Source organism: Antechinus flavipes, chromosome X, assembly GCF_016432865.1.
Source record: "Antechinus flavipes isolate AdamAnt ecotype Samford, QLD, Australia chromosome X, AdamAnt_v2, whole genome shotgun sequence".
Classification (NCBI taxonomy): domain Eukaryota; kingdom Metazoa; phylum Chordata; class Mammalia; order Dasyuromorphia; family Dasyuridae; genus Antechinus; species Antechinus flavipes.
Window position 1 is genome coordinate 83,249,267 of NC_067404.1, and position 13,389 is coordinate 83,262,655.

Below are 13,389 nucleotides of genomic sequence, written 5' to 3' on the forward strand. Positions count from 1 at the left end.
GTCTCTTAAAATGTAAGGAACAAATAGGTGAGACTGAGAAGGTCTTGCCTAATTGAGGCCTCATCCCTGGGGCTCTGGTCAGAGAGCTCAGCCTGGACCCAGCAGAGAAGGGGATGAAGGGGGGGGGAGATCCTTTCCTGGCCCCAGCAATGACTAAAGCCCACCCTGACACACCGAATTGGCCAGCGGTGGGACCCTGGGTTTCCCAGCCTGGCCCATGGGGCTTGAGGGCTTCGCGCCCTTCCCCCTCCGCCAGGTTCTGGGGACCAGGATGCTCTCGCACCCCCGTCCCCGGGCTGGAGTCTGGCAGGAAATCTGGGTTTTGGTCCCCTCACTGCCATCAATGCTCCTCCCCACTCGCAGCCTCACTTTCCCACTCTGGAGAACGAAGCAGGCCTATCCCTGAGGTGGGGGGTCTGTCTCCATGCTGGCGACTCTGGCTCCACCCAGAAGAAGGGGGCCGCCACTCCGGCTCCCGAGAGCTAGCCCCCCTGCCAAGGTTAAGAGCAACCCCGCACACCTGCAGGTGGTCGGTTTGTTGCTAAGCAACAGCAAGGCCTGAGTCGGCGCTTAAGGGGGGGTGCAGTGGGATGTTCCCACCCCCTCCCTTCCCCAGCCATGTTGGGAGCCGAGGTCTCCAGCAGGGGAGGTGAGTGGGTGTTGACGCTGCCCCCATCTGCTGACTGTTGCCTCGAGTTCCCGGCTCGGCTCCCGCCCGAGACCGGAGCTCTGGCCCTGGAAACATGGAGCCGCTGACGGAGCCCGATCCCACTCGGCGTTCCCCTGCAACTTCCCACTTCTGCCGTCCTCGGGGGGACAGCCTCGTGGCCAAGAAGGCCACGGAAATGACTGGAGGTGGAGGGGTGGGCAGCTCGGTGCCCGCTGGGCATCCGGGCGAACCGGCCGGAGATGCCCTGGAGACCTCCCCACGGAGACGGGGGTGCCTGCTGTAGCAGCGCGCGGTCTGGGGCTTGAGCAAGAAAAAAATGGCTCTTGCCGGTTTATCCGGGGTAGGAAGCAGAGGGAAGAAGGGCTGAGAGCAGAAAGACAGCAGGCGCTGGGGGGGCTCACCACCCCGGGGGCGCCGGCTCCGCCCACTTCCTCACTGTCCCTGTTGAGCCCCTGTCAGATCCTGGCCAGTCCCTCCCCATCCCCAGCACCTTGTGCCCGGACCATCTCAGTAGCCCCTGACTGCGTTCCCTGCTTCCGGTCTCTCCCCTCTATTGTTCCCACGGTTTCCTAAAACTCAGCTCGGTCCCTACCCAGACCCACGGGAGTGTCGGTGGTTCCCTATTATTGCCTCTAGGAGAAAGTGCACACGGCCCACATTAGCATTAAAAAGCCTTCCTGAGATGGGTCTGATGGTAGAGCCTTGCTGCACCCCCCACGCCCCCTTCTGGCGGGGTTTAGCCAAACTGGTCTTCTCACTGTTCTTCACACAATCTCCTGCCTCTGCCCAGGCCGTCCTCTTCCTCTGGGGAGAACCTCCGGCGCCCCCCTTTGTGGAAAGCCTCTCCTCAAGCCTTTGGGGCCTTCTCTCCCTACCTTATTTGTATTGTCATGTTGCGCCCCCCAGTAAACCGTGGCTGGGGGAGGGCGTTTCCCCGCAGACCTTATCTCTACTGCACAGCCTAGAATATGTGCTCGTTGGATTGAACTGAGGTGCTGAAAACCTGCTAGTTCTCCCCCCCCCCCCATTTCAGCTGAGGAGGCTGATCTACAGCTTCTCTGTCTAGTCTCTTGGTCGTGGGGCTCCAGCATCTTCCTCCCTGGCCACGGGTCCCAGGATCACTCCCCATGGGGACCTTCAAAGGAGGGAGCAGCCAGTCTTTTCTCTTAGGAGTAGAAGGCTGTGGGCCCAGGAACAGATTTCTTCCCGGTCCCTCACCCTGCGGGGAACCCCAATTCTAAACCCGCCAGGCCTTTGGGGTGCTGGGCAGGAGCTGCTCCTGGAGGGGTCCCCAAGGGCATTTCTCTTCGGGGCTTCTGGGGCGGAGTAGCTGTCATGGCCACTGTCTGGGTCCCTAATATCCCCAAAGGGCACGAGATGGAGCCGGAACCCAGTTTCACGTGGCCCTGAAACTGAACTGGGTTGGAGCTCGGCAACTGCTCTATTAATAGCCCCCCAGCCCAGCCCGCTAGCCCCAGCCCCGGATGCCAGGAGTTGTGAGTCAGCAGCTAAAAATAATGGAGCAGGAAAACTCGAACCCCAGCGAGCCAGCCCTCCCTGGGGCTCGGGGCTGGGGCTGCGGGGCTGAAATCCTCCCAGCTACAAGGAGCCGAGGTGGGAGGTAGGGGGAGGGGCGCTTCATTGGGGGACTAGCTCAGGGTTGGGAGCTGGGGTGAGACAGACAGATTTATGGGAAAGACTGGGTTTAAAAAAAAAAAAAGGAGAGAGAGAGCCCCAAATGAGCCCTCCCGAGACTGGGACCTGCCCGGTCCCTCCCATGCAACACATCTCTCCGGCTCCAGGAAAGGCTACTCCTTGGGAGGAGTACAAACATTCGGTGGCTTCCCTCCATTGCTGATTTATTTCTCTGAGGGAGAGAGGGAGGGAGGAGAGAGGAAGAGAGGAGGGGTTGTAGGAGCTCGGAGCCTCTTGAGCAAATTCAAACTCGCCCCCGCCAATCAAGAGGCAGCTTGTGCTGTAATCCCCACATCCTGTTGCCGTGGACACACGCAGATGCCCTCCGCCGAAGATACAGCATTGTGGGTACCAGGGCTTCGGAGGGCATCCCCACGGGGCAGGGGAGGAACCGGGAACAGTGGTGCTGCCCAATAGCCGCCTCTCAGCCGCCTCCCCCCCTCTCCCCCCCAGCACCCTTCCCCTCTTGGCCAAGACTGCCATAGGAAAGGAAAATTAAGGCGGCCGGCCCGGACGACGTGCCCCTCTCTCAACATTCTGGCTCCCCATGCCCCTGCTCTTGGCCGGGTAGTTTTTGAAAGCTCCGAGTTCTGGGAGAGGCTGGGGAAAATTTGGAAGTGGAGGATTTGGAGGGAGAGGACCCAGGCAGGAAAACCTTAAATGAACCCTTTCCCCTCTTCAGAGTATCAAGTTTCCCATCTATAAAGAGGGGTTTGGACTAGGCGGTCTCTCTAACAGATGGGGAAACTGAGGCCCAAAGGGTCGAGAGGTCAGGCCAAAGTCTCCCAGAGTGTCAGTTGACATTCGAACCCAAGTCCTTTTGCTCCAAACCCAGGGCCGTCTCTCTGAGGAGAAATCCCTTCCTCTCTGAATCTGTCCCCTCCTTTAGGAGAGAAGGTCAGACTCAAGGTGACGGAGGGCTTCTTAGCTCTGAGGCCGGAGCCTGTCTCTTGGCCACCGGGAGCCCCGACCTGTCGCCGGTGACGGGCTGGGGGTGGCGGGATCCGGGCCGGGGTGGGTGGGGAGGCCCCCAGACTCCTCAGCTCCAGTGGCCAGGCAATGTTCTGCTCGCCCGTGGAGAAGCGGGGTGGAGCTGGGAACGCTAGGTGGTGCTGTTGGGCAGCTAGCGGAGGCGAGCCACTCCAGCCCGGGGCCCCGTTGGGGTCCCCCGCTCCTTGGCCCACCCGGAGCCCAGTGTCGCCCCCACCCCCCGAAGCCCTAAAGACAAATGACACCATGTGGGGGATTCGATTCATTGAATGACAGAGAAGAGTCAGAGAGCACCTTGTTCGTGGCAGCCCCAGGAGCTCAGGTGGGCAGGGAGGGAGATGGGGGAGCGGCATCCGGGGAGGGTCCGAGGCCCCCCTGTCCTCCAGGAGGGCGGGTGGACAGACATCCCGGCCGAGCCGGGGGCCTGCCCACTCACCCACCACGTGCCGCCCGGGGAGTCTGACTACTCCCAGACAGCGGCGGTCCGGCAGCAGCATCTCGGGGTCACGGGTCCCACCCAGTGGAAGCAGGAAATCCTCAGGCTATAGAGGGGGTAGGCTTGGGGGTCAAGGGCCACCTCCCTCATTCCAGCAAGTTGTTGATCTTGGTGAGCAGCACCGCAGTCTCTGAGACTGGAGGAATACAGTGAGCGTGAGGATGGATGGCGGAGGGGACGGTCGGGAGTGGGAGGGCAACATGGAAGCCGAGGAGCCAACAAATGGGTAACACCCGAGCTCTTACCGGCCTGCTCTCTCTCCTTGGCACATTTCCTTTACAGAGGGAAGGGTTGTTCTGTCAGTTCAGGCGGCTTGAGCTTCCCCCCTCCCCATAGCGCTCCCAGTTTGGGGGCTTCCCAGTCACGGGGACGAGGGCCCGAGGGGCTCCGAGCCCCGGCGGCACCTCGGGCTCGTTTCCATGACGCACGGAGGTGGAGGGATACAGAGGGGCACTCACCCCTGGAGGAAGAAGATCCAGAGGAGCAGCAGGGCAGACACACAGTCTGAGACAGTCCAGATCATCAGGTAGGTCCGGGGGGACTGTAGAGACATTTAGGAGTGAGCCCTCCCCTGCTGGATGCTTTGGGGGGGGCAAGGGTTAAGGGTTAACAGAAGGCAATGATGGCAGTGGAGGGGGCGGATAGAGAGGGAAGCCGACAGTCCTTACGATGAGCCAGACGGGATGGGGCAGCTGCTGCAGCAGCTGGCAGGCGTTGGTGGTGACCGAGCTAGCCCCGGCGCACCAGAGCAGGGAGAAGAGCCAAGGCTTGTTCACCACAAACAGGTTCACGGAGATATTGTCACGCTGCAGGAGCCTGTGGGTGCCGGAGAGAAAGAGGAGGGTCCCGTGGGCCGCGGACTCCACGGGGCCGGACGAGCGCCCCCCAACCTCTGATGTTCGGTGCCTCTGGCCGGCCACGGCTCGGCCCCGACATCTTCCCGGAGGGACTCGGTAGCTTTCCCTCCAAGCCCAGCTTCCTCGGTGGGTTCCCGGAAGCACCATCCACTCACCCGATCCCCTACACTCAAAAGCCCAGTCATCCTCCACTCCTTCACTCACGACCCTCAATGAGTCGCCAACTCCCATCGGTTTTCCCCTCGTAACATCTCTTGCATCTTCGCCTTTTTTGCATCCACTCTTGGTGTGGGATTTCATGACCTCTCACTGCAGAACTGCAGCATCCTATTCCATGGACTCCCTGCCTCTAGTCTCTGCCCCTAGTCACCCGAGTCGTCGCCTAAATCTTCCCCCATCTCATCTCCGATCATGTCCTCCAGAGCTTTCGACGGCTCCCTATCTTCCACTCTCCATCAACAACCCAGACGCATCCTAACTTTCGGGCCTCAGGGATCCCTTCTGAGAACCCTTCTTCTAGACTGGCACTTATGGGACTCCAAAATCCAAAGGAAGCCAGGATGGGCATACAACCCGTACATAGGTAGGGCAGTACTGGGCGATTTGAAGGACAGAGCACCAGAAGGAGTCAGGATGGACTTCCTGGAAGAAGCGGCCCAGAGGGTGAGCCCCAAAGGAAGCCTGGGATTCTGAGAGCCTCCACCTGAGGAGTGAGGGCATTCCAGGCACAGGGAGACAGATGAATGACAACTGGCGTGAAAGATAGAGCGTCTACAGAAAGGAGCAACGGGGATTGTGACCCGGGGCTGGGGGAGGGCTTTCGAGGCTGGGCCAAGGAACTGGCAACGTATCCTACCAGCTACCCATGGGCAGTGGGGAGTCACCTGGGGAAGACTGGCAAGTGTGGGAAGGATGCAGAATAAAGAACCCAGCGAGCGGGGCAGCCCACCCTCATGAAGAGGCTGAATGAGGGATCCCGGTGGCCGTAGCATTGAGGGAAACGGACATGAAGAAGGGATGTTAGGGAAGAAGAATTGAGAGGATCCGGCAAATAACTGGAGAGTGGGCGGGTGATGGAGAGGAAAGAGCTCCAGCTTTGGAGCCCGAGCCACTGGAAATGGGGAGGAGCTGAGGAAAGAGCCGGAGCTCAGGCTGAGGCTGTGAGGTTGGAGATGGGCAGCAGGAGGTTGGGAGTTCAGGACTGGACTGCACAGGAGCCCCGGGTGGAGAAATGCAAGTCATCTGGCTAGGGACAATAATCAAACCCATGGGGAGTGATGAGATCGCCAAAGGAGGGCCTACGGGGGCCGGGCCAAACATCCAGAGTCAGGGGAAGGAGGAGAGGAGGAAGAGGACAGAGATCCGGCCACTGCACTTAGTGGGTGACCAACCCTAGAGGCAGTGGGGGAGAAGGGAGAGGGGGGCGGAAGCCAGGTTGCAAATATCTGCCAAACTGTCCCAGGGTTCAGCTGTGAAAGGGAAGACATAGAGGAGGATAGCTCAAGGGGACGGCAAGGGAAGTTTGGGGGTTGTTTGGTTTTTCCGGCTTGGGGAGAACGGAGCATGCTGTTAGACAGGGGGGAAGGGAGCCATAGTTAGGCAGCAGTGGAGGGGGAGAGAATGAGCAAACATAAGGGAATGGTGTGCAAGGCTTAAGTAAAATGTCAGTCTTGGTCTCTTTTGTAGAGTCCGGAGGAGAGGAAGTGCTCCATAAGCGCTTGTTCCTCCTCCTTTTCACTATTAGCGCTCATCTTGGAGCTCCAGCAAAGTGAGGGGGAGGCAAGCCCCCAGGGGCAAAGGGGGGGTCCCCTTGGACTCCGGAGGGGGCGGCTCCCACAGGGGACTCTGCCGTAATGGACACACATGGGATTCATGATCTGCACACCCAAGAGCCTAGGATCCTCGATCCAAGCCTGAAGGGCCCTTAAGGTCCACTGAGTTCAAGCTTCTCATTTGACACAATGACAAAATGACTTTAGTGTCACCACCGAGCTGAACTTTGTCTTTGTGAATACAAAGCCAGTCAGTGGGCGCTGCACTGGATAGAGCCCCCAGCTTTGGAGTCTGGGAGATTCATCTTCCCAGCTCAAATCAGGCCTCAGACACTTCCTAGCTGGGTGACCCTGAGCAAGTCACTTGATCCTGTTTGCCTCAGTCTCCTCATCTGTAAAATGAGCTGTATAAAAAATGGACAGCCGCTCTAAGATCTTTGCTAAGAGAACCCCCAAATGGGGGAATGAGGGTCACACACAACTGAATAATGAACCACAACAAAGGCAGTGATCTTATCATCGGGCTACGTTATCTCCTAAGGGGTCGCTTATGGTGGCCAGAGGTTGGAACTCAGTCCCCAGGAGGGACTGCTATCTTCCCAGAAGCAGGAACATCCATCCCTAAACTGGGTGCTCCCAAATGGGGGTTACCATTTAACCCACATCACCGTGTACCTCTCTCTCCAGCTCTTTCTATGAGACAGAGCAGGACAGTAGGAAGAGCTGGGGACCCGGGGTCAAATCCACCCCCCAACCACTTCCAGGACTTTGGGCAAGTTGCTTTTCCCGTCTGGCTCCGAGGAGCCAGGCCGTCGGACTAGACGAAGGCCTGGAAGAGGGCCGGACTTCTCTTTGGCGGTGTCTGACAGAGGTTTGCCCCTCGATAAATATCCGTTAACGAAGGGGATGGCAGAGTTGTAGCCAACCCACCGTCGTACCGTGCCCCCAATTCCTCTCCCTCCCCTGGACCCGGCCCCGGAAGGGAAGCCTCGCGGGTACCCATCCCCGCCCTCTCCTGAACAGCTCCCTCTTTCTCCTCATGCTCACTTCATGTCTGTCAGTGGAAGGTCCTGGTAAGGGAGGTTGAGGCGCAGGGGCCGCTCAGTCGTGTTCTCCTTTCGATACCCGTACACCTGGCGAAGGTTGGGTGCCCGGAGTTGTACCTCAGCCCGTTCTTCATCCGGCAGCCAGAGTACCTGGAATTTGGGGGGGGATTTCAGGGGGCGGAGGATGCGGAGCGTCACCGTGGCTGAGGCCATCGGGATGGGATGGGATCCCTGGCGGGGGGGGAGGTCGGGGTCTCCAGACCACAACTCCCGTCGTGGCCAGGACATGGGCACAGGGGGAGCCCGAGCTAGGGGTCAGGAGGCGGGGATCCCAGATATATCACCATGGCCTGGGGCACCCCGGCACTCAGCACGGCATCCAGGGTGCAGTTGACGAAAGTGTGGTGATACGTGTGGTTCGGTGGGGGTTGGCGCAAGTCAAACATGACGGAGAGATTGAGGGGGGCAGCTGCCAGCAGCAGTTCTCTCAGCGACGGCACCGTCTGGTTCTGGGCTTCCCGCTGGTCAGCATCCGAGAGCTTCTTGGACCCCCAGAATGGCTGTCTCTAGAGTGGGACACGGGACGCGTAGCTCAGTCACTGAATTTTAGAGAATCTGTCCACTCACTTTACACACTGGGAAACAGAGGCCCCGGGAGGAAAAGAATGCAGCCTGAGTTCTTAGTACATTTGAGACTGAAACCTGGGCCCCCCGAGTCCCCTGGGCGAAGCTGCCGGAGCAGGGGCCACTTCTAGCTGACCCTCCGTCCCCCCGCCTCCCTCAGGTCACCTCCTCACCTCCAGGAACCAGGTCCCTGCATTTAACTGCTTCAGCTCAGCCCAGGAGAAGTCACTGCTGTGTCCGGCAGCTCGGTCAGGGAACACGGAAGCCACATTCGTGGTCCTCCCCAGACGTTTGTCGTGCATCAGGAAGGGCACTCCGTCGGAGCTGAGGGCACGGGGTGTGTTGGGGGAGGCCCGACCTGCGTCCCCCACGCCACGGTTGCCCTCCGCCCTAGACTCTCCCTCCCCGTGACTTCCCTCACCTGACCATCACGTCTGTCTCAAACACCGAAGCCCCGCACTCGGCGGTCTTCTGGAGGGACATCAGTGTGTTCTCGGGGGCCAGCTGGGAAGCCAAGCGGGTGACCTTGTGTCAGTGGGGACATGCGTGGGGCGAGGGGAGCGCTGGGGGGCAGTCTTCCCTCCCTCCCCTCCCTTTCCCCATGGTGCAAGCTCACCATGGGAGCCCCCCGGTGCCCTACAAGCTCAGGCTTCTGGGGAAGTTGGTTGTACTCCATTAGACAGGGTGATGAGATGCCCAGGGGGGCCAGGTAGATGGCCAGGGCCACCCCAAGGAACAGGAGCAGCAGCAGCACCTTGGGATCTGTAGGGAGAGGGGAGATGTGGCGGGGTGGCAGGGGAAAGGGCCCACGGGAAGATGGGAAGGCCGGGGCTGGTACCTCTTTTCTGAGCCCTGTAGAAGGCGTCGGCCACTGGCCAGGCCAGGAGGGTGAGCCCAACCACTGCTCCCAGATGCAGAAACGGGGCTGTGGCCTAGGGGGAGGTAAGGAATGAGAAGCGGTACCCTCCTGGAAACCCCCAATCTCCCTGCCTCCTTTCCCTTTGGAGTCTGGGGCCTCTTATGGTTTTAGGGAGCCCAAGGTGATCCATTGTGAGGACTTCCCGAGTGTAGGGGGATGCCCAAGGAGACTACCCCATCCAGTGGCGGCCAAGAGAGTGACAAATGGAGGATAGATTGAACCGACCAATGGGGGCCAAGAGAGACTCTGATAAGTGGTGAGTAGATTGAACCGACCAATGGGGGCCAGGAGAGACTCTGAGAAGTGGCGAGTAGATTGAACTGATCAATGGGGGCTAAGAGAAATTGACAAATGGGAGGGGGGTTAAATTGAATCATCTAATGGGGGCCAAGAGAGACTCTGATAAGTGAGAGGGTAGATTGAACCAACCAATAGGGGCCGAGAGACTCTGATAAGTGAGGAGTAGATTGAATCAACCAATGGGGGGCCAAGAGAAATTGACAAATGGGAGGGGTTAGATTGAATCATCTAATGGGGGCCAAGAGAGATTCTGATAGGTGGGGTGGTGGATTGAACCGACCAATGGGGGTCAAGAGAGACTGACAAATGGGGGGGGTTAGATTGAATCATCCAATGGGGGCCAAGAAAGAGTCTGCCAAATGGGGGCTAGATTGTCTCATTTAATGGGACCCATGGAAATGGTCACCTGCAAGGACAGGCGAAGGCTCTTCCATTCTTCCTGCCACTTGATTTCCAGTCCCACCAGGGCAGCGGCCACTAGCAGCACAGTCAGCGACAGCAGCCCCTGAGAATACAAGCAGCCAGACTTCCATCCATGGTGGCGGGGAGAGGCGTGGCCCTGCTTAGCTGGGAAATACACCCCGCCACCTCCATCTCAGCCCTGGCACCTTGGCCCCTACTCACCTTGTGAAGCCAGTGCAGGTGCAGGGGCTGCCCACACAGATGAAGGAATAGGGCCAAGAGCTGGGGGAAGAGGGGGCGGGAGCAGTGAGAGGAGACCTGGGCTCCCATGGACCCCAGGGTGACCTTGGCCAAGCCCCTTCTCCTCTTTGAGACTCAGTTTCCTTTTCTGTAAAATGAGAAGAGCTGGCCTAGGTGCTCTAACTGACTCTCGCGGCCATTGGCCCCGGTGATCTATGAAAGAAGGGGAGGGGCCAGGGGTACGGATCGGACCGGAGCAGGGAGCTGGGACCTACCAGCAGCAGGGTGGAATACGTAACCAGCACGGAGGCGACGGGCAGCAGCACCAGGGACCAATCCAGCCAGTGGCCCCAGTGTCGGAACAGGAACCTAGGAGGGGAAGGGGCAGGGAAGTTTCCAAACAGGGAAAGGGTTTCCTTGGCCCTCATGGGAGTATTCAGGGGGGGCAAGGGGCGGGGCTAGGAACCGGGGTACAGCAGAGGCCTTTCAGGGGGACAGTGAAGGGTTTGTGGTGGGAGATGGAGGGGAGTGGGGCTGAAGGTCTCTGGGTACTGAGCTTATTAGAGTCGGAACTGGGTGGGATTGGCAGAGGAAACTGGAACTCTGAGTTCATTTGGAAGTGTGTGTGTGTGTGTGTGTGTGTGTGTGTGTGTGTATAGGATGTGTGTGTATGCAAGGATACATGTGTGTACACACATGTGTGCACATGTGTGCGAACCTGTGCGTATAGCACAAGGTTTGTGTACATGTGTGTGTGCACGCCTACAGTTTGGGAACTAGGTCAGGTCCGTGACACACTCATTGAAATTGTGGAGATCATTGAGCAGAACGAGCCCGATGTACAACCAGCCCAGCGAGAACAGGAAGGCCACAGCCAGGACGCCGAACCAGAAACAGTCACCCTGCAAAGGGCAGGAGAGGCTGGGTCAGGCCCCCAGCTCCTCCAGCCAAGATCCTAGCCCGGCAGGGAGACACACCTTGGAAGGATGACTTAGCCCATCCCAGAGGCGCCCATTGTGGCCCCGGTGCCCCCCCCAGCTGCCCTCCCCTCTAGGACACCTTGCTGGTTGGCATTTTCTCCTTGGCGTGTTTCCTCCAGTAGCAGCTGTACAGGCTGAGGAGGCAGCGGGCCCACAGGGAGAAGCAGCCGGACTCTGCCATGGCCAAGGCCCAGATCGCTCCTAGAGGAGGGACCCTAATCTGTCGGGGGCATCTACTTGGCTTGCCTACCCACCTCAGGACACCAGGGGACACTCCGGGCCTCTGCGCCCACGGTGCGTGGGCGATGGGACAAGCCTGCTTGGACCTGAATCCTGCGGATGCCGGGCAGGAGAACGCCACGGAGGGCACACAGGGCAAAGGCGGGAGCCCCAAGTGCTGGCTGGTAGTTCCTTCTCCTCCCTGGGAGGAGGGGGAGTGGATGGGCAAGTCTAGACACTGAAGTATAACTGACTAGGGCAGGACAACTCAGCCTGGCAAGCTGAGGCAAGCCCTGCCCCGGGATAAGGCAGGTTCCATCCAGGGGAGCCACCTCTCCCAGAGACCTTGGCCAGGACCAAACCAAGCTGAGGACCAGTCCGGCTCAGCTGCCCCAGGGGTGGCTGGGTAAGGGGCCCTGCCTTGGGGCTGACCCCACCAGAAATCTGAGAAGCCGGAGGCTTGGGTGAGGGTCTTGGTTCCTCATTCAGTCCCGGTGGGGAAAGGTGCCCTCAGTACCTGGAGAGGCTGGCCGGGAGCTGGGGGGGGTCCCCCAGCCCCGCCAAGGCCAGTCCCGGAGCTGCTTCCCTGCCCTCCCCGGGGCTCCACCCTTCCAGTAAGCTTCGGTCCCTGGGTTGAAGTGCACGGAGCTCCAGGGCAGGGTGTGTTGGAGGGGGGGGAGCAGCTCCAACTTGGGGCCGGTACTTCAGCCTCCCTTCCTGACACAGGGGGAGGGGGAATTGGAGGGGAAGGGGAGGGGGTACTAAGACAGAAGCGGGCTCCAGCCTGGCCCCCAGCTCTCAGTCCGAGGGGGTGCGATGCCTCAGTGGGGCAGGGAGGCTCGGGTGCGAGGACAGTGGGATCCTGGAAAGTGCCCCCCCCAGGGAATTGTCCCGGGAAGTTGGAGACTGGAAGGTGAGCCGGGAGAGAGCCCCCGCCCCGGAGCTCTCCGCCGCCTCCCGCGGTCCAGCCCGGACTTCTGCTGGGCGGCCACCCTGCCCCCACCTTGCGTCCCCTCCCGGGCCCCCAGTCCTCCCCTGCCCGGGTCTCCAGCTCCTTCTACAAATGCAAATCCCCAAGTAGCCCCCCCTTTCAGTCCCAAGGGGCGCCCCGTCCTGGAGGCGGGGCACGGGGAGCCGGGGCCGCTCCGAGTCCGAGCCGATGCCGGCCGGGCGCTTGCTCCGGTTCGAGCCGGTCCGTCGCCCTTCCCGATCCCCCGCGGTCCGGAGCCCCCCGGCCATCCCCGGCCCCCTCTAGCCTCACACCTGGTGTAGGCACAGCTCCTCTCGGGGGCGCGCGCACACATACCCGCGCGCGCACACCCCCACACACCCCCCACAGAGACCCAGGCGCGCGCTCACGTTCCCGGCTCTTCAATCCGAATGCGTCTGTCTTCTGCCCGAGCCGCAGCCGCCAGCCCCAGTGCCTTCTCCTTCTCTTCTTCTTCCTCCTCCTCCTTCTGCTCTTCCCCCTCCTCCTCCCAGCTCCCCCAAGTCACAGGTAGCTACGCTCTTGTCGCCTACAGGCTGCGGGGCAGGTCACGGCTCGGGTCACTGGGCACCCAGCCTGCCTCAGAGCCCCAGGGGAAGGAGGGCAATCAGGCGGTGGAGAGGTCGGAGGCCGGAGGGAGGCCGGCGGGAGCAGGAAGGAGGGAGCCCGGAGGATGCGCCCGGGGGAAGGAGGGAGCGGGGGTCGCCTGCCGGCCCCTGGCTGTCCTGTGGCCGTAGTCATGGGACTCCCAGCTGCCTGAGGAATTCTTTTGTGCCGCTGCCTCCCCTTTCTCCTCCCATCGGGTCCCCTGTGGGGGCCGGGGCTTTGTCCTGGCTCCAGGAGCCCAGGGCTGGCTGAGGAGGGGGAGGCTGAGGTTGGGGGAGGAGGCCACAACTTTTGCAACTTACAGCGAAAGGAGGGGCAGGGTGCAGGGAGGAAGGCCACGGCTTGACAGGCATGCCTGGTGGCTGGAATCTCCCTTGGGAAAACCGAGGGCCGGCTCCCATTCCCCTCCTCCGGGCTCTCTGCCCCCACGGCCGTGCCCACCCAGAACCTGCGGCTCAGATCAGGGCTGGCACCCTACCCGCTAGTGGGTCGGGCTCGGCCCCCGGCCCCGGCTCGGCCCCCGGCCCGTACCTGCTCCAAAACAGTTGTTTTTGAGGCCTGTATCCTCTCCTCCCACTGAAGCAC

The 13,389-nt window shown here is 60.7% G+C and overlaps 1 protein-coding gene across 1 annotated transcript; it reads right to left on the reverse strand.

The window, feature by feature from the left end:
• Positions 1 to 3,604: 3,604 nt before the first annotated feature.
• On the reverse strand, positions 3,605 to 12,973 carry GDPD2 (glycerophosphodiester phosphodiesterase domain containing 2). Its single transcript, XM_051968138.1, has 16 exons — positions 12,570 to 12,973; positions 11,071 to 11,192; positions 10,810 to 10,913; positions 10,287 to 10,380; positions 9,994 to 10,053; positions 9,776 to 9,874; positions 8,989 to 9,082; positions 8,767 to 8,912; positions 8,572 to 8,654; positions 8,324 to 8,474; positions 7,871 to 8,092; positions 7,528 to 7,676; positions 4,520 to 4,667; positions 4,310 to 4,392; positions 4,097 to 4,125; positions 3,605 to 3,987 (listed from the first exon to the last, which is right to left on the reverse strand). The coding sequence occupies exons 2-16, from the start codon at positions 11,170 to 11,172 to the stop codon at positions 3,938 to 3,940; spliced, it is 1,614 nt and encodes a 537-aa protein (XP_051824098.1). The 5' UTR covers positions 11,173 to 11,192; positions 12,570 to 12,973; the 3' UTR covers positions 3,605 to 3,937.
• Between the last annotated feature and the right edge of the window lie 416 nt (positions 12,974 to 13,389).

What these genes read in the sequence shown, in the direction of transcription:
- GDPD2 (XM_051968138.1), bottom strand. Translation starts at nt 11,172, where the DNA reads ATGGCAGAGTCCGGCTGCTTCTCCCTGTGGGCCCGCTGCCTCCTCAGC. An exon ending in AGAAAATGCCAACCAGCAAG is followed by an intron (nt 10,914 to 11,070) that starts GTGTCCTAGAGG and finishes TGCCCTTTGCAG; the next exon opens with GGTGACTGTTTCTGGTTCGG. An exon ending in CCGGGGTGCCCCAGGCCATG is followed by an intron (nt 7,677 to 7,870) that starts GTGATATATCTG and finishes CCCAAATTCCAG; the next exon opens with GTACTCTGGCTGCCGGATGA.